We start from the raw sequence: 19,169 nt of genomic DNA on the forward strand, positions 1-19,169 counted from the left end.
AGGTCTCAGACTCTGGAGGGTCACTAAATAGGGTGAAACACCGGAAACACTTTTCTATCATCTGTAACTTGACGCGCGGGCAGAGCTCGATGGATACTCTGAGGTAATTTGGGAGCGCAATCTGAGAGAAAGAGTGGAGGCCTGCGGTTTACTTAGGTAAGTTCTGTGTGGACCTTGTTTGTTTGTTTGTTTGTTTGTAATCGTTTTGCAGAAACACAGCGAAACCACGAAGCTAAGGCTTCTTTGTAAAAGTAAGAAGAGTTTGCCCGCAGTCCGCACAGTCTCCAGGCTGCTGAGCTCTGACTTTGTTTGTCTAAATTAGTCATCGGAGTCATGAGCAGATGAATCAACTTCCTAAGAAACTGTTGCATGAAGTTTAAAAAGTTTCATCCTGGAACTGAACCAAAGATTTCAAATGATATAGTGAAGAGATCCAGACTTCACTGCGGCATCTGCGGGGAGTTCCAGAAAAAACTACCGCTTGTCTTGAGTCAGACGAAGTGAAGCAAGATTAATTCATCTGTTATCTATAAAGTTAGACTAATTCAAGTCAGATCTGACTTTGAAACGCAGACCTCATCCTAGATGAATTCACAGTGAAGAACACAGACAAGGGCCATGTTCATGGCCACAAAGCATCATTTTACATAACACTGAGAATAAAATATAACTTCAAAAATGAACCAAAAACTGCAGAAGTAAAGGAGAGATGACTTTGAACACCTGTGTTAGTTCAGTTCACTGGAACAGTTTGTGATCATGTTGTTGTGGGTGAGAAATGTGAAATATCTTTGTATCATATATGTCAAAATGATGATTGCACAGGATGTGTGAGATGGAACATGGTATTTAAATCACTTTAATTGACTCAATAGGACACCAGTGAGGTAATTTATTTTATAGTAAGAAAATGAAATGATTTTCCTTGAAACTTGGACGGTGCTGCTGAGTTTATACAAGTGACTTGCATATGGTGGAGCTACTGTTCAAATACCCTTAGATTTATTCACGGTTTGCCCTTTTGGTGTTTTAATATACTGATATCTGAGTGTCTGTTTCTTTACTTTTATTCCGGTGATGTTTAAAGACAGAGCAAATGGTGAAAATGTTAAATATGATGCCGTCATTTATTTGCTTCATTTTAGCTGCAGTGCATTTTAAAGCACATATGTGTTCAGCTGACTACTGTGCAGCAGATTCACAAAACCGAAAAAGACATGAGCGAGGGTTTTATGAAAACTAGCTTAACCACGATTAGTTAGTCTAGTCTGCAGGGATGTGTTTCCATAGCAACTTATGTCAGACTTATTTAAACCTCCTTTTATGAGACAGAATTTCTTGAATAAGCCTGGTTTAACTGGTAATCTGGTTCAATGAAACACCTCCTAGTACTGCTGCTTTCAAAACATGAAGTGTTTCTTATTAATAATACATATCAGACTTTTTACGCTTTTTCAGGCTTTTCTACAACTGTGATACATTATAACTTCATCATGTAGTGACTTATAGTTTCAATCTGGTATTCTTTGCAGTCTACTTCCAAATTCTTTACAAGAAAAGGGGTATACTTATGTTTAGCTGTCAAGTTGTACCACAGCACTGGTATTTTTGTCCCTGTTCCAGACTGGGGATAATTACTATGGTTGGAAAGTGTTTCAGTCATGAACTGTAAGTTTTCTGACATTCTTGCATCAGATCACACTCCTCCGGTCCATATCCTCATCCTGTGTCTGCTTTGTCTGTTGTTTTATTTTGTATGGGAGTTGTATTGTAACCTGCATGTCTAGATATTCTGGGCAATGTAATGCAACATGTCTGAAGTTGTTCACATGGCCCGAAGCCAGCTCTCTGCTATCCGCTGTGAGTGTTTGATAGTTATAGCGTACAGTATGGCAGCTGAAGGCCAGCTGATCTGCCCTGATGCACAAAAACACTCTCCGATTCAAAAGTTTCCAAAGAGATGTGTTGCCAGAAAGGCTAAATGGGGAGGATTACCATTTCTCATTGATGTTTGAACCGGATGCTTTAATACATGAAACTGAAAACCTTAGTCTGGAGAAAAACTGCACAAATGTTGCTTTGTCTGTGGTTTCAAGTGAATGTGAGACAGTGGGAGACTTGTGAGCATCCTGTGGAAAATGAAGGTGTTTTTTTTTTTTTTAATGTGCCGGATACGTGGTCATTCTCTTTTACGCTTGAACAAGAAAAACTTCATTGTGACCAAGTGTGTGTCTGTGTTCTTCACGCTTCATTTGGGAATCACAGCCGGAAAACATCCGTGCGTTTCATTCTTTCTCTTTTGCTCATTCCCCCCGCTGCCCGGCCGGCCTCACGTGTCACCCCCGTAACTCTCTCCTCGTCTCCCCTCGATCAGACCATTCACGTCTCTGGGCACATGGAAAGTGTGCAGAGTTCATTGCTGCTGCTACTGCTGGTCTGCTAGTACAAAATGTTGTCGCCTCTCTCTCTAAAACCTCTCCCCCTCCCTTTTCGTGTCACCTCCTGTAGTTTTCTGGGTCAGGGGGAAGCATTCCCCAGCATTGCTCTCATCACCACAGAAGCTCTGTAAACTACTGTACAGAGCCTCTCCTCACTCTTCATGTTATTCAGAGGCATATTTTGCTTTTGATCATCACTGAAAATGCAAAAAAAAAGACTCAAATTGTGCTCTAGTAGAATACCCAACGCATATTTTAAATACCATTTAACAGGGAGATAGCAAAAACACCATAAAGGTCAGTCCTTTTTCCATCTTCCTGTGACCGACATATTCTCTGCATGCATTTATTAACAGCGGCCTTTCATTTCAGTTTTTTTTTTCATGCTCTCTGGTTTGACCAAAACTACTTTAAAATAATTAACAACTTCAACAGAGTGGTGCTTTCAGAATTTTTAATGGAGCAAGAAAGGTTCACATCTCTCTACGTTTACACTCTCTCCACTGGCTCCTTATTTGTTTAAAAGAAGAGGCTTTTCCTCACTGTGTGATGTTGCCAAAAGACACTCTGTCTTACTGCACCAAAAACATACCTAAAGCCTATTATGGAGCTACTTTTGCACCTATTAACCTAAACTCTGGCAAAATATTTCCCTGCATCTCAATTGACAATAAAACTCTATATGTAAGCCTCTGTAGTTCTCCTAATGTTATCTTACTATTGATACTTTTAAAGCTCAAATTTAAACACTTGAATTAATGTTTCATGTGTGTTTATTCACTGTCTTCGAGACTCATTGCATGTTAATGCACCAAAATGTGGCAAACGATTAATAAAAGTTATCGCTCTCATTGATTACATGATCTTTCTCAAAACCAGTTTCTGGTTTCTGTTTTTTCACGTTTCTCACACTGTGCTGCTGCTGTCTTGTTTTTGTCACACAGTATACTGTAGCTCTAAATGTCTTCTGTTCTCTCAGCTCTGTCTCTACTTGTCAGCAGGAGTCAATGTGCACAGACATGCAGACTGCTTCAGGCTATCCGTTACATGCCTGCCATCCCTCTTGTGAAACTGCATTCTGCTGTTTTATAGCATTTTTTTTGTACACACGCTCCATAGAAGGATGTCCATGTATTTCCATATTTCCCTCATTTTGTTGTTGATGAAACATAATTTGCAGCACATGTACATTTAACCCACCATTATTGTCCAAATGTCACGCCACCTGATGATGTGTGATCACTTACAAACAGGTCTTTGTGCCCTGCCATGCAATCAGTCCTCAGAATGTATATTCAGGTGCGAAGCATCAAAACAGTCGGGTTTTTCTGTCCCAGCAGGGACTGGCACAGGCTGTGAAGCTGCATTTTTGTTTGGCAACTGTTTCCTTCAGTATATTTTCACATGTGTCTGCTATTTCTTTTGTCTCATGTCTTCCAGGGAGTAAAAGCTGGGAGCACAATGGTCCCTGTCTGAGCCTTGACAATAGCCATTATGAATGGGAGTGAGAGAGGAGGGAGCGGTGGAGAGACAGAAAGGGGCTACAGGAAGTTCTCTTCGCAGTGAACTGTCATTTTTTTTTTTTTTTTTTTTTTTTTTTTTTGATGTGTCCGATTTCATAAACCCTGTTGTTTTCCTATTTATTTACCAAGTGAAAGGGCTCAAGGGGTTCGCCATCTGCTCTGTTACTTCAGCAGGTGTTAAGTGACAACTGAGCAGCTTTAGTTCACATAAATTGATGCTTGGAGTAGATTATAAATCCACCGAGGACGAGTGTGGCATCGCTTTGCCCATGCAGGATCAGTCTGGTTAAAAAGAGGGGAGGGGGGATGATATCACTCTTTTCCCCCCTCCTTCTCTGATTGGGTACAGGGGGAGAAAGTGGGTGAGAGGTTGAGGGGTGTGCGGGGAGGGGAGTGGATGTGGGAAAGGAGAGATTTATTCAGTGAGGTGAATACCTTGCCTGGTGGAAGATGAAGTGGTTTGTCAGAGGGGCTGAAATGAGCAGTTTTAGGGAGAATTGTAGTTTTGCAGCGTGTGTGTGTGTGTGTGAAGATTGTCAAAGGTTGTTTTTGAGGTCTCTGTTTCTCCCTCTTTCATTCAGTTTTGATATGAACAATAAAGTCTCTGGCAGGGAATGATGGGGGAGGACTTACAGGCTCGGAGCTGTCAGGCTGTGCCTCCCCCTCATCCTATCTCACCAACCAGCCCCCCGCTACTGTACGCACCCTGAGACTCTGTCCTTGTTGGATAAAAGAGTGGCACAACATGACTGAGAGTAACCCCGGTGGCTGTTTCTGTTAAGCCAATCAATATTACTTCCTGGTGTCTCCCCCTACCCCCCACCCCTCCTGTATGCAGCTCAGGCCTTTTCTTCTCTTCTTCTCTCTGTGTGCGGTGCCAAGCCTGTGGCCCAGTGTGGCTCAGCCTTTTAACCAGACTCCTTCAGTCTGGTATTCGACAGTTTCACCAGTGGAATGATGTTTTTAATTATATTTATTCTTATTTTAAGATCATTTGTAGTGTAATGTAAAGAGTGGTTTACTATAGGAGAGTCCAATCACTGGAAATTAGAAATACAAATGCAATAACTTGCAAAAATCATTGGAAACTTAGTTTTGATTTTCTAGTACAGAACCAGTGGGAATATGATTCATTTTATTTATTTTTTTTATTTTTTATTTTATTTAAGTTCATTTTATTGAGCAGAAGTCCTAAAAAATGCATTCACCTTTTAAATAACTTGTAGTGAAATCTCTAGGGATGCACCAATCCGACTTTTTCAGTCCCAATACCGATACCTGGGCTTTGGGTATCAGCTGAGTCATCATCTCATTCTGTTATGTGTGAGGCAAAATCAGGCTTGACTTAAACATTGCTTTCCTAACTTTGTAAAACAAACTGCAACAAATAAATACATACAGATATAAATTTACTGAATTATTATTAATTAAAATAACAGTATCCGACACTAGATCGGCCCATTATCACCGATACCTGATCCAACTATTTGAGTCAGCATCAGATCGATATCCAATATCAGTATCAATATCGGTGCATCTCTACAAATCTCCCTTTTAAAATGTATTGAACTAGCACTGCTTCTTGGTCTTAGTGCTGAAATGATTGATAGCATTCCCTCCTCCACTCAAAAATCAGTTTTCTTCTTGTTCTTTCAGTTGAATGTTTGAGCTTCACTGTGCAGAATGATGAAGGCTGTTTTCATATTCATCTGCTCAAAGTGGAAAGTTTCTCTGTACTCGCCGAAAATTTAGAGTTTAAGGCGGGTACCTACGAGCATGATTTCTGATATCACAACTAGTTTGGAGCCAGTCGTGGTCCAGTGTGCGACTTACACAAGTGTGATGTGGAAACATGAAGCCTCCAGTGCACAAACACTGAGAATGGACTTAACAGTGAAGTAGGAGACATCTTGCGTGTGTGTGTGTGTGTATATATATATATATATATATATATATATATATATATTATAACTTATATTTTATTTTAAATTATAAGTGGACATTGGAGCTCTGCAGTGTGTGAGCTGTGTATAAGTTTATTTCGATATTTGCTCACTTTCAGCCCAGCACCTGCCCTCTTCTGCTTGGATGTGCATGCATACTCCTAGCTCATATTCATAGATTCTGAATTTTTTAACGAGGTAGAAGGAGAAGACGTATTTTTAAGGATTTTAATGAGATAATTGAACTTTTTTGTGGCAAAATCATATCATTATTCAAAGTTGAATATTTTATATACATCTTAAAACATGTCTGGAGGGGATCTTTAAGCATTCACTGGCTTCATCTTCAAACGTGAGGATTTGCTGCGTTTCTGTTTTATGTTCTCGTAAATTGAAAGTTTTTGGGTTTTGGACTGTTGGTTGGAGAAAAACAAGCCATTTGAAGATGTCAACTTGGGCATTTTTCACTATTTATGGACAAATGACAGATCAAACAATTAATTATTAATGAAAACAATTATTACATCAGATAAACAACAGGTAAATGTAAAGTAAAATAAGTAAAAACAAACTAAATACCCATTTAAAAAGGTATTAAAAATTCTTTTGAAAGAAAACTGCATTTTTAAAACTTTAAATTTGAAAGGACACTGAATCTTTCAGCCTCAGTATTCTGCATGTTTACGGTTTGATGCTTCTTGCAGGAGATGTTGAATTTCTTTTAGTGCAGCACAATGAAACTTGTGTGACGTGAATTCATCATATAATTTCCTTCAATTTCACTGCTTTTTTTTCTTCTTCTTTCTCTCCTCTCTGTTGTCCTCTCTCAGATATGCATTTCCAGGAGTGGATACGATCACTTCGTTCCAGCACGGGACTCAAAGTGTCCGAATCAGACGACCTCTGGAGTCTTCTGCCGTCTCTGCCTCTGTCCTCCTTCTCCCTGTCCTCCCTGTCTCTGTCTCCCTCTTCTTTGCTGGGTTTAGGAGCCCTCGCCTCCCTCACTGCATATTGGCTGGTGACCCGTCCTCGACCCATGCGTCCTCCCTGTGATCTACAAGCCCAGTCCGTAGCTGTGAACGTGAGTGAATTGCTGTTGGCATCATGATGTTTTGACTCGTGCACATGAGATTTGTTATAAACATAGGGGTGCTTTTTTAAGATGTATTAATGTAATGCTTCTTTTGTAGGGAGATCCCAGCTGCAGGCGATCTGCTCTCCTTAACGATGACTCACTGCTGGAGTTTTACTATGATGACACCAAGACGGCCTATGACATGTTCCAGAGAGGCCTGAAGATCGCAGGTGATGACACAGGACATAGTCACAACACATTTAATTTGTCTTTATCCCAGATTTTACTATGTAATCATATCAAAGAACAGGAACAAAAGTTTTTAATTGAATAAATAAATCCAGTTTCCTGCTGCTTTGTAAAAACTTCATAAGTCCGCCTATGTTTGCTTTCATGTCTTAATAAAACAGATAAAAGATAAATGAATGAAAGATGATAAAAGATTACATGATTTTCTGTGGTTAGAAACAAACCTTAATGCCTTTAAATCTTATGAAAGGCTCTCAAACGTAACTGGGGAAGAACACAGAAACACACAATAGTCAAGGTACAAAAAGAAAAGCTGCTTTTTTCTGGACAAAACAGGCAGTCATTTATATATGCATCATCATACCCAAACTCATATTTTAAATACATTTATCTTAACGACATTGAAATCTATATAAAATATGTTTTATAACCGTAATTAATAACCATAAGCAATTAACATTTGCTTCTTGTCATTATTCTTTACAACATTATTCATCATAATTTCACTTGAACATTGTAAATGACAAAGTATTGTTCTTGTTTCTTGTTTTATCAGTTAGATGATTTTAAAGGTCCAATAAATGCAAACAACTATTTGCTATCTAAAGATGTAGTGGAGTAATGGATACCTGAGCAGTGAATGAAGTCACACTCCCCCTGTGTGTGTTGTTATCTGAGCTTCTGTGTTCTTTGTTCTGGTATCCGCACCGGCCATGCATGCATGTCAGTGCCCTCCATGCCCATTTCCAAGATGGCAGTTGTGTCATAAACTTTCTCAAACTACAGCTAAACAGTACACTTAAATATTTTTCTGAAAACATTTGAGGTGAGAAATAGGCAACGTAGGAACAGAATCTTGATCCGTATTTGATCAGCACTGCCTGGTTTGACAGTTTGATCTGAGTTTTTTTTTCCCCCAACTTGATTGACTCACACACTTGTTTTGGTCTGAGATGTTGGTGCTATAGTGTGACATCCAGTGGATGAATGTTATGTATTGCAACTTTAAATATGACAGATGACAACTCTTGCTTGAATTGGGTCATGAGCAGAGCTTTGATATTGAAGATATTAAGTCCCTAGTTCAAGCAAAAATGTAAATATCAGAGGTGTCGTACAATAAATGGTTTGAGCTGATGTGACACAACTGTTTTGCGCCCTTCAGGAAATGGCCCTTGTCTTGGATTCAGGAAGCCGGGGCAGCCCTACGAGTGGATCTCCTACACTGAGGTCTGACACATTGTTGTGTTTTGATCCTCTAGTCCTCAATAGCACTTCGGTATAATCTGTTCTTCACTGCTATTTGTTCACCGATCCTTCAGGTGGCTGAACAGGCGCAGGTGCTGGGCTGTGGGCTGCTGGCCAAAGGCTGCCAACCGACACCGGAGCAGTTTGTTGGGATATTTGCACAAAACAGACCAGAGGTATGCACTCATCCCTGACTTGTAGTGTGATTTATTTCCACCCTAAATCTTTTGAAGATATTTTTTAAGACACTAGCAGGTAGAAGTTACTGGTAATATACTCTTATACCCACACATCCCTGCATAGGTTTATGAGTGACTCCTCAGGATCATATTTCTTTCTACGAAGTTTGAAAATGAAAATATAAAATATATTTTTGTCTGTCTGTCCTCAAATTGTGCTTGCCTTCATACTTATTGAGGGCAAAGTGCTGTTGGTGAATGTGGGTCTCCAGGGCAGCTAATATTGGAGCATGTCTGCTCCCAAACTCATTTTTTAATATATCTGTCAGGCAAAACCATTTTCCTGTGTAGACTCTATCAGAGCCTGTAGCTTGGCTTCAACATAATCCACTAATTTAGTGGTGCTTCTTTAAATTTTGAATGCGGTTTTGTAAACCTGAAATGCATTGTTGTTGATCATAATAGATATACAGATGGATGATAAATTAAAGGAAAAACCAGAACAGGCCTGAATGCTTGACCTGTACAGTGAGGGGATCTGGTGGCTCTGTTATGCTTTGGGGGGCATTTTGCTGGCATGGTTTGGGTCCACTTGTCTCCTTAGAGGGAAGGGTCACTGCAAATCAGTACAAAGTTGTTTTGAGTCATCACCTTTATCCTATGATGAAACATTTCTATCCTAATGGGAGTGGTCTCTTCAAGGATGACAATGCCCCAATTCTCAGGGCACGAAGGGTCACTGAATAGTTTGATGAGTATGAAAATGATGTGAATCATATGCTATGGCCTTCACAGTCACCACATCTCAACCAAGAATGGTGTTCATCCCTCCAGAAGAGTTCAGAGACTTATAAAATCAATGCCAAGGCTGAGGAACAGCATTCTGCAAAAAGTCCAAAATCTTCCATAGCTGTTCAATTGCGTTGAGATCTGCTGACTTTGAAGGCCATAGCATATGATTCACATAATTTTCATACTCGTCAACCCCTCGTGCCCTGTGAAGGGGCATCCTGGAAGAGACCACTCCCATCAGGATAGAAATGTTTCATCATAGGATAAAGGTGATCATTCAGAACAACTTTGTATTGATTTGCAGTGACCCTTCCCTCTAAGGAGACAAGTGGACCCAAACCATGCCAGCCAAATGCCCCCCAAAGCATAACAGAGCCACCAGATCCCCTCACTTTAAGGGTCAAGCATTCAGGCCTGTACAGTTTTTCCCTTAATTTGTCACCTGTCTGTAGCTCTCTAATATTTTAATATCTTAACAAATAAATGAGCAAAGATTGGAAATGAGTGTAACGGTGCTACTCTGTCTCCCTCTGCTGGTGACAGTGGATTATCTCAGAGCTGGCCTGCTACACTTACTCCATGGCGGTGGTGCCTCTGTATGACACACTGGGGCTGGAGGCGATGGTCCACATACTCAACTTGGGTGAGAGAACTTGCATGTAGAAATAACAATAAACCACTTTTAACTTCACTTATTTAAAGGAAAAGGTCACCACACAATATAAACTTAGTCATTATTGGCCTGTTTGCCAACCTCCCATTTTGAATCGGTCTGTACTGAAGTCTTCAAGACCAGTGTGGTGAGCTTAACACAGCGAGCCCTCTCCCAGAATACTGTTTGAGAGTCGGAGATACATCAAACTCTGTGCTTATTCCAACTCCAATTAAGAAACTTTAAAATATAAGAGAGTATAGCAGATAATTTGGTACACAGTATGATGGATGCAGTTGGATGTTAGAATAAGTACTCACATCATTTACTTCGCTAACAATACAAGAATGTAAAGATATGCCGTTACAAGTAAAAGTCCTGCTTTCAAAATCCTACCATAACTATCCTACAGTAGTATTATCAGCCGAAAGTACTTGTTCTGCAGAAAAATTGGGGTGGGGTGAGTTAATAGGGTAGAGAAGAAGAGGGGAAAAAGTTGCGCAACACAAATTTGTACTTGAAGCATTGGATAATTTTACTTCTTATGGCCCTCGAGCAGTTATTTAAATGAAACCATCTGAGAAGTTAAAAGGGGAAATCTGTCTTTGATACAACTCCTTAAACATCTGAAACATGACAAGAGTCAGCCCTAAGTAAACACTGTTTTCTTGTTAGGAATCACAAGCTAAAATGTTGTGAACCACTGGTTTAATCTTTAACTGCATGTTACTTTGTAAGTTTATATGTTTTTATGTAAAATCTTTATCTGAAAAGTAACTGTAGCTGTCAAATAAATATAGTGGATTTAAAAAAGACATTTCCCACAAAAATGTAGTGGTGTAGAAGTATTTAGTAAGAAAACTGGCAAATACAGTATAAATACCTCACAATTATAAGTATTTATTTACTTTCTACCACTGTTTGGATGTTTGGACCCAAAGTACAGTCATGTGACTTCAAATTGTTGGATCACTGCACTAGAAGAGTGTGAGAAACGTTTGGTTTTGTCTTAAAATTTGATTTATTTTTAAATGTCCGTGAAAAATGTCTGCCCTCATGTCGTTAGTTTGAAGGAGGGCTGAAATAAAACGGATTTGTTGGCCCTTCGAGCCTCACTGGTTTTACAACTGGCACAAGGTGGAGTAGAAACCCACTGATTTCTCACTTACCACTGTTAATGTACTGTTTGTGTCCTGGTGGATTTTAGCGGAGATCTCTCTGGTGATCTGTGACCGGGAGGAGAAGGCGGCATCTCTGTTGGAGAACAAGGAGAAAGGCGTGACTCCAAAGCTCTCCTGCCTGGTTCTCTTTAACGATTTCAGTGAGGCCTTCGTGGAGAGGGCGAAGAATTGCCAGGTGGAGGTTTTGAAACTGGCACAGCTCATGGTGAGCAGGGTGGAAATCACTATAATAATGCAGACTCATTTAAATTCGTCCCCTCTAATCGAGTCATCGATGGTGATATTTAAACTGTTATGAATAACTCCTCTTTGTCCACATCTTAGGAGCTGGGAAGGCAGAACCTCAAAGATCCTGTGGTGAGTTTACTGTCTCTCAGCTGCTACATCACCGCATCAAACTGGTTTCAGTAAATACCTAATCCCCCTCTAAATACTGGGATGACAGTTTTATCGTTGCTCATGTCCCGTAAGATATCATTAACACGCACTTGTAAACAGGGTTTAAATTAACAGTGGAGGAAGCCCGTTGTCATATTCTCATATTTTATTGCTGCCTGCTGTAGCCGCCCCAGCCTCAGGATCTGGCCGTGGTTTGCTTCACCAGTGGAACCACAGGTACCGTCTGATCCCATAAGTCTCTGCGTAATTATCCTTCACTCACATCATTAGAGAAGTGTCCTTGAGTGCCCACTAACAACCTCTCTTTATGGCACTGCTGTAGCTTCCTATGCTGCGCCGGGCACTGCAATAATGTCTTGTTTATTTATCCAGGAAAGCCCAAAGGAGCCATGATCACCCACGGCAACATCGCCTCCAACACTTCCTCTGTCATTAAGATCCTGGAGGTCTGTCTACACTTCCACCTCCTTGTCTAATTGAGAACAGCCTCACAGCTACCGTCACTCCCTATCTGCTTGTGTCTCTGTTCACCTATCTCCAAACTGTCCCTCTCCCTGCTGTGTCTAATGGTATGATTTAATTGGGTGTTTGATTGCCCTTGTCGCTGTGAGGTACTTTAACTAATTGCCCTTGTATAAAGATTCTGCTATCTAACTGCTGTTGAAAAAGCCATACAGCATGTTTGATTGCCTGTGTGGTTTCTCTGTATGCTGCTGCCTGAACTTAATCTCTCCCATGTGTTTTGCTCATTTTATTATTTCTTGTTTCTCTCAGGGTTCATTTGTGATCCAGCAAGAGGATGTGTCGATCTCCTACCTGCCACTTGCTCATATGTTTGAGAGGATGATTCAGGTAGTTGATCCTCTTCTCAGACTTTTTTTTTATTGGTAGTGTGTGTTTGTGTGTAAGCCCTAAATTAAGTCTATTTCTGTCTCAGGTCTCAATGTTCTGCCATGGAGCCCGAGTAGGATTCTACCAAGGAGACATTTCTCTTCTTATGGATGACATTAAAACTCTCAAACCCACCTTCTTTCCTGTTGTCCCTCGTTTGCTTAATCGCATCTATGACAAGGTTGGTGAACACATTCAGATCCTGTCATTAGTGTCATATGTAGCACCTCATAGGCTCTGGGTCGGTTATGTTTTTACACCTCATTTATGTTTCTGCACAATTCCACCAATTTCTATAAAGATCCTGGGCTCAGTGACCTCTCCGCTGCGGCGGGCTTTGCTTCATTACGCTGTGAGGAGGAAGCAGGCGGAGCTCAGCAGTGGCGTTGTACGTAACAACAGTCTTTGGGACAAGCTGGTGTTCAACAGGATTCAGGTCAGTTGCTGAAACACCATTTTACTTCCATCTTGGATCACATTTTAACATTTTTCATTGTAGCCATTACTTCTGTTGAATTTGCATCCATGTCAGTTGATCTATTTTTTAAGTCCAGACTGAAATATCTTGAAAACATGGATGATAGCGATGAAATTTGGTACAGATATCAATCGATCCCAGAGGATGTATCCTCATGACTTTTGGATCCCCTGACTGTTCCTTTAGCGTTCCTGCTGCTGCTGCAGCTCAAATTGTTCACTTATTCAGTGAAATATGTCTGCTAGATGAATTGGCACATAATACCAACATTCATTGTCCCCAGAGGATGAAGCCTACTGATTTTGGTGATCCCATAACTTTTGATCTTGCACCATCATCAGGTCAAAATTTTAGTTTATGATGTAATACCTGCAAAACTGTTGTATGTTAGTATTTTGCTGAAATACAGTCTCACAGAGCTGCTAGTATTGTACTATTATAGTATTGTATTGTAGCGTCTCTCAAGAATAAGACTACAAGATGTTACCTGGCTTCAGTAACAATTTATTAGTTACAAAGCCAAAACAAAGAAAAACGGTTAAACAGTTTTCTGTGCTATTATCTGTCAGCTACCCTCTCTCTGAAACCTCCACATTAGACCAACTCACACTCCCATAACTAGCAGGCAAAACAACACCTAACTCTGCCATTCACAGGTACATGTCTCACACAAATGTTCACTGACACCCTGGAAATCTCAGTAACTTCACTTGAACATTCCTCTTTATCTTTAGCTGAACTAATATCTCTGAACACAGTGACATAACAGTAACTCTGTCACCCAGACCATTAAAATTTGTAGGTTGCTAATCCACACACTTTGTTCTCTAGTAAAGATCTACAGGACCAGTGTCCATTTCAGAAATTTAAAAAAAAAAAAATTTTTGGTTTTCAGTCTTTAATGGCACATTTTCTGTTAATCCAGGACTCTACAGTTGTCACTGTTTATGTTTTCCACAGTATTTAACACAGTGGTACATGTAGACAAGTAGCCTCGCAAATAGTCAACAAATTTGTATCCAAGCTTTACAAGAGAAGCACAACTATTCCAGCAATCAATGCCAAAAGCACCAGGAGTGTGGGAGTGTATTGGAGAAGTATGCACACGGGGAAGCAAGAAACGGTGAAGCAACTGAAAGATTTTGGCTCAGTGTGGTCAATACAGATGGGAAAATATGGTCTAGGTTGGAAATGCCATTAAAATGGAATTTTGCTTGGACCCACAATATGATTGTATGATTGCATACAAACCTGGGTGCATTGCTTGTGTTTCAGGCCAGTTTAGGAGGTAATCTGCGGTTCGCCCTGACCGCTTCAGCACCCATCTCCCCCACTGTGCTGTCCTTCCTCAGAGCCACTCTTGGCTGTCTGATCTTTGAGGGTTACGGCCAGACAGAGTGCACCGCGGGCTGCACGTTTTCTATGCCTGGTGACTGGAGCGCAGGTAAGACATCATCTGATGTTTTTCTCCAAATGATTTGTGTGTGTTTCACTGCCTTTAGTTGGATACACTAGACCTCAGATTTGTGTGTGTTTGTCAGGTCATGTTGGCGCTCCTTTGCCCTGCGCCATGGTGAAGCTGGTTGACATCCCTGATATGAAGTACTATGCTGAGAACGGAGAGGGAGAGGTGAGCTCAAGACGTAAGCAGATGTAAACATACAAACAATATGCTGCCTGCTCGCACTTCTCACTCCTTCCTTCTGTGTTAGATCTGCATCCGAGGCCCCAGCGTGTTCAGAGGCTACCTAAGGGACCCAGATAGGACAGCCGAAGCCTTGGACAGCGATGGCTGGCTGCACAGTGGGGACGTAGGCCAGTGGCTTCCAGTAAGATGAAAAAAAGCTTATCAGTGTAAAGGTGATAGATATAAATAACTAGTTTCCTGTAAGTGAGAAAATATGTATGTTTAAACTTTTCCTCTACCAGAATGGAACGTTACGCATCATTGACAGGAAGAAGCACATCTTCAAGTTGTCCCAGGGAGAGTACATCGCTCCTGAGAAGATAGAAAATGTCTACATGCGTTGTGTTCCTGTACTCCAGGTGTTTGTGCATGGAGATAGTTTACAGGTACCATGCATATACAATTTGATTCATAGTCAGTGGATTTATGTTCACAGCATTTGCTTTGGTGCGATTTAACTACTCTTGTCTTTCATGTCACCAGTCTTATCTCATAGGCATAGTTGTGCCTGACCCAGAGGTGTTTGTTGACTGGGCTAAAGAGCGAGGATTTGTGGGATCCTATGAGGAACTGTGCCAGAATCCTGTAGGTCATATCCTAATTTTGCAGCATTACTACTTTCACGTTGCAGTATGCCTTCAAAAAACTGATGGGGTTAATTTCCTTCCAACAGGATGTAAAGAATGCAGTATTAGAGGACATGAAAGCTGTGGGGAAGGAAGCAGGACTCAAGTCCTTTGAACAAGTGAGGAATCTCTGCTTACATTTGTCTGTTATAAATTTGCATGCTAGAAAATGTTCAATTCTGACTTCTTGTGTTGTACCTTTCCTTCCTTTTTAGGTGAAGGACCTTCACTTGCACCCAGAGACGTTCAGTGTCGCCAACGGCCTTCTCACCCCGACCCTGAAAAGTAGACGTGCCGACATCCGCAGAGTCTTTCAGGAACAGATAGAAACCATGTACAGCAAGACAGCTATGTAAAGGACTCTGTTCACTAATTCACACACACCACCCAAGATTTTCTGGTGTCCAATAAGGGAATAAGAAGGGACAGGGACCTGGGAGAAGAAAATTAAATCCTTAAATGTCCAGCAGTGCCTTGTGCAAAATATAAACCTGGATATATTTTGGAATATTGGTATTTTGCTTCACAGAAGTTTTAATTCACGTCCACCCGTTCCTCCTCTTGCACATACGTATTAATTCTTCACATGAAAGATTTCATCTAATGGGACCAAGACCATTATTCTGATGTTTGTTCCAGTCTCATTGCTGTCCACATCACTAATTCAGAGTTGTGATTCACTGAGGTTTTTACTGGTATATAAATTATTGTGTAGCTGTTAAGATAGGAATCACAGAACTTATTAGGAATCAAGGTGCAGAAATTTAGTTAGAAATTTATTTTAAGATGCCCTTCTTCTTTCCCATGCAAGGATTTTTTTTTTAAAGGGACACTGTTAAAGTTGGGTACTTGGGATGTTGTTGCTCATGCATTAACTGTAGGTCTGTATTTTACTGTTGATGGGTCCTCATTTCACATGTAAGTATTCATGAAACTTCCTTATTTTTAAGCTTGTTGATCATGCATTTTTCTAATTGGGTCTGAATGGCTTCCTAAACCAACATAATCCTTCAACTGAAGTTAAACCATTAAAACTAATGAGGATTTCAACCAGCAACAATGTGAAAAACTGTGTGAGCTGTAAATATTGCTTCTAGTGAGATTTCTTAAAAGGACACTACTGACTAATTCCAGTAAAGTAAAACTTAACAGTAATAAAGATTAGCTGCTGATAACTATTTTGTGTGAATTCATTCTAGATATTGTCCCCTTGTTTTGTTTCTGGATTTTCATGGTAGGTAAAGTTGTATGACCTTTAAGCCCATTTATAAAATTTTAAACATTCACTGCAGTCTATAAATAAATATAGATTTTCTATATTTTAAAAAAAATTATATCTACCATTTTACATGCACTCACTTTGTTTGCAGACGATATTGAGACTGAAACTTAAACCCATCAAGGCCCAAATGAAACAGTAATTACAATTATCAAATAACAATGCAGATGTGGTTGGTTGTTAGTCTCACAGATAATTTATTTCATGATTGATTATACATTGAAATGACGGCTGAAAACATTGTCGATTGTTGTGATGATACATTAAAAAAACCTAAATAAAACCCACTCTAATGTTAAATTACTCACTCACTTGTGTTAAAAATCAACCACTACTACAACTTAAAAAAAAAACCCCATTAATCATTTAGAAAAACACCTTCATGAATAGTTACTTACATGTAATTCGAACACAAAGACAGACAATCGACTAAGCATTTGCTTCATTAACTCCAAAATAAAAACATGTTTGCCATAGATAAATAGTCGACTTCTTGGTATGACACCTCAGACATTACAGAAGAGCACTCATACATTTACCATCTTACCCCATTAACCAGAGCGTGTTCATCATACTGTAATGAGGCAGTACCTGATAAAAAAGGTGGAAACAAAGGAGTGCAATAACAGTATGATTTGGTCCAAAATGAAGGAAAGCCAAACAATTTGGCTTCTAACCCTGGTGTGGAGCGTACGCAGACAAGACTTTCTAACAGTGCCAACAATGTGTGAAGTTCTTGGCTAAAAGACAAACGGAACCACCAACAATAGAACAAAGGATGGATGGTTTCAATAAAAGAAAATTTGGGTGTCATGATCAAAGTTTGCCACTAGAGGGAGCACGAGCCTTTGTTTTCGACAGCAATGCCACTTCAACAACTGCTTGTTCTCTTCGCAGCCTGAGTGGTAGACCTTTCAACACCGCTGCTCAGGCACAATGTCACTCTGCACGTTAGTTTTCATGTTACATCCACAGTCAGGACAGTGTAGGCACATTATGCACAGGTGATGTTACCAAGATCAGCCTGCAAACCTTAATATAAAAGCTCTCATACAACATGGCACAGAGCTTATATGACTGATAACCGTTACATTTTCTTGCAGATAACCTACAGTACACTACGTAACATTCAGTCTGTAGTGTTTGTAATTTCAAAGTTGTGTAATAAAAATGATGTTTCACAGACTGTTGATAACCTAGCAGATGTGACTAACGAAAACATTGTCTTACTTATTTCCTACTTTAGAAACAAATGCTTATAGACGTCTCTGAAACCTTGAAGTGTGACCCTGTTAATTAGCTCTGAGGAGAAATATTTGATTCCTTTACTAAAAAAAAAAAAAAAAAAACACATTGGCTTATAATGTTGCACTTGGCTGATGGCTTAGTTAATGTGGCATTTCAGCTGCAGAGAGTCTTTGAAGAGAGAATAAAACATGGGATTGTAGTGCATGAAGAATGGGGAGTGATGATGAGGCCGCAAGGAAACAAACTGATAATCAGGAAAAGGCCACTGCTGTTCGTTTGAACTGTTTGGAGGAGCCTGAAAAGAGTGCAATCCATTCAGAGAGGCATGAAAGGAGCCCTTCCCGGTTACGGCTTTCCACCCTCAGTCGTCGGCAACAATGGACAGAGCACGCAACTCGCTGAGCTTGGCCTCGGTCTCCCTCTCCCTCTGCTCATCAGTCAACCCTGCCTGGTCGATCTGATCTGTTAACTCGCTGAAGATCTTGTACATTTCGGTGAAATACACCACCTAGGGAGGAGGAGAGAGAAAAAAAAGTGTGATGGTAGAAAAAAAAATCTTGTCTGTCCTCTGATGAAGACTGGACAGGTGAATCCACAGACCTTTCTTAGATGCCTCTCAGGAAAATTACATCCAAACTCTTCCCCTCGAACAATCTAACCTCGCTTTTACTTACACAAGTCTGAAGCTGCTGGTTTCATACCTCTTCAACCCCGCTAATGAGAAGTGATTCGAGAGGGGAAGAGGGAGCCCACAGATATCAAACAACTCCGACAAAGCCCCAAAACCCATCACTTCAGTGGGTAGTGACCCTGCTTTTCTCTCCCAATCTGAACAAGAGATAGAGAGTGTTCACTGAAAGCTTTCTTGACACTTCCCACCCCTGCTTCTTCCCCTTAGTTCATGAGTCAGGCTCCCCAGAGAGTTGCTTTGATGATTAATAGACTTTAATCACATTACAAGACTCCAGAAGAGTAGGCAGAGAAAGAAAGTACTGGGAAATACAACCCCTTGAAACCCACACACACACACATTCTCAATATTTATTCATGCAGCCATGCATACGATACCATACTCTTAAGGGGGCATCGCTGACTTATCTACGATTGCACGTGTCCTGTTGTAGGCCGAAACAGCGGAATCAACTAAGATACCAGAGGAAGAAGTACTCACTGATTGACTAAAGGTCACAACAACACCTGCTAGGTCAATTTGCAAATAGAGAACTGTGCGTTTTATATAGAAATAACCTTTATCTAAATGTCATTGTCGGCCAAAAAGAA

General features: G+C 40.3%; 2 protein-coding genes across 2 annotated transcripts in view; one reads left to right on the top strand and one right to left on the bottom strand.

Moving 5' to 3' along the window:
- Positions 1-26: 26 nt before the first annotated feature.
- Positions 27-16,536, top strand: acsl2 (acyl-CoA synthetase long chain family member 2). The gene is made up of 20 exons (XM_067606939.1): positions 27-156; positions 6,735-6,985; positions 7,095-7,209; positions 8,394-8,458; positions 8,551-8,652; positions 9,991-10,090; positions 11,307-11,485; positions 11,605-11,637; positions 11,844-11,895; positions 12,052-12,125; positions 12,454-12,531; positions 12,617-12,751; positions 12,872-13,006; positions 14,324-14,492; positions 14,590-14,678; positions 14,761-14,877; positions 14,978-15,121; positions 15,219-15,320; positions 15,409-15,480; positions 15,577-16,536. The coding sequence occupies exons 2-20, from the start codon at positions 6,737-6,739 to the stop codon at positions 15,715-15,717; spliced, it is 2,151 nt and encodes a 716-aa protein (XP_067463040.1). The 5' UTR covers positions 27-156; positions 6,735-6,736; the 3' UTR covers positions 15,718-16,536.
- Positions 16,537-16,813: 277 nt separating this feature from the next.
- The window catches only part of bin3 (bridging integrator 3), a 33,832-nt gene continuing 31,476 nt past the window's right edge, over positions 16,814-19,169 (bottom strand). Inside the window, exon 9 of the mRNA XM_067606952.1 lies at positions 16,814-18,396. Within this exon, the coding sequence (XP_067463053.1) occupies positions 18,250-18,396 (147 nt within the window). The 3' untranslated portion in view covers positions 16,814-18,249. The remainder of the gene's footprint in view (positions 18,397-19,169) is intronic.

Source organism: Thunnus thynnus, chromosome 2 (genome assembly GCF_963924715.1).
Source record: "Thunnus thynnus chromosome 2, fThuThy2.1, whole genome shotgun sequence".
NCBI lineage: Eukaryota > Metazoa > Chordata > Actinopteri > Scombriformes > Scombridae > Thunnus > Thunnus thynnus.

What these genes read in the sequence shown, in the direction of transcription:
- acsl2 (XM_067606939.1), top strand. Translation starts at nt 6,737, where the DNA reads ATGCATTTCCAGGAGTGGATACGATCACTTCGTTCCAGCACGGGACTC. An exon ending in CCCAGTCCGTAGCTGTGAAC is followed by an intron (nt 6,986 to 7,094) that starts GTGAGTGAATTG and finishes CTTCTTTTGTAG; the next exon opens with GGAGATCCCAGCTGCAGGCG. An exon ending in CTGAGAACGGAGAGGGAGAG is followed by an intron (nt 14,679 to 14,760) that starts GTGAGCTCAAGA and finishes CTTCTGTGTTAG; the next exon opens with ATCTGCATCCGAGGCCCCAG.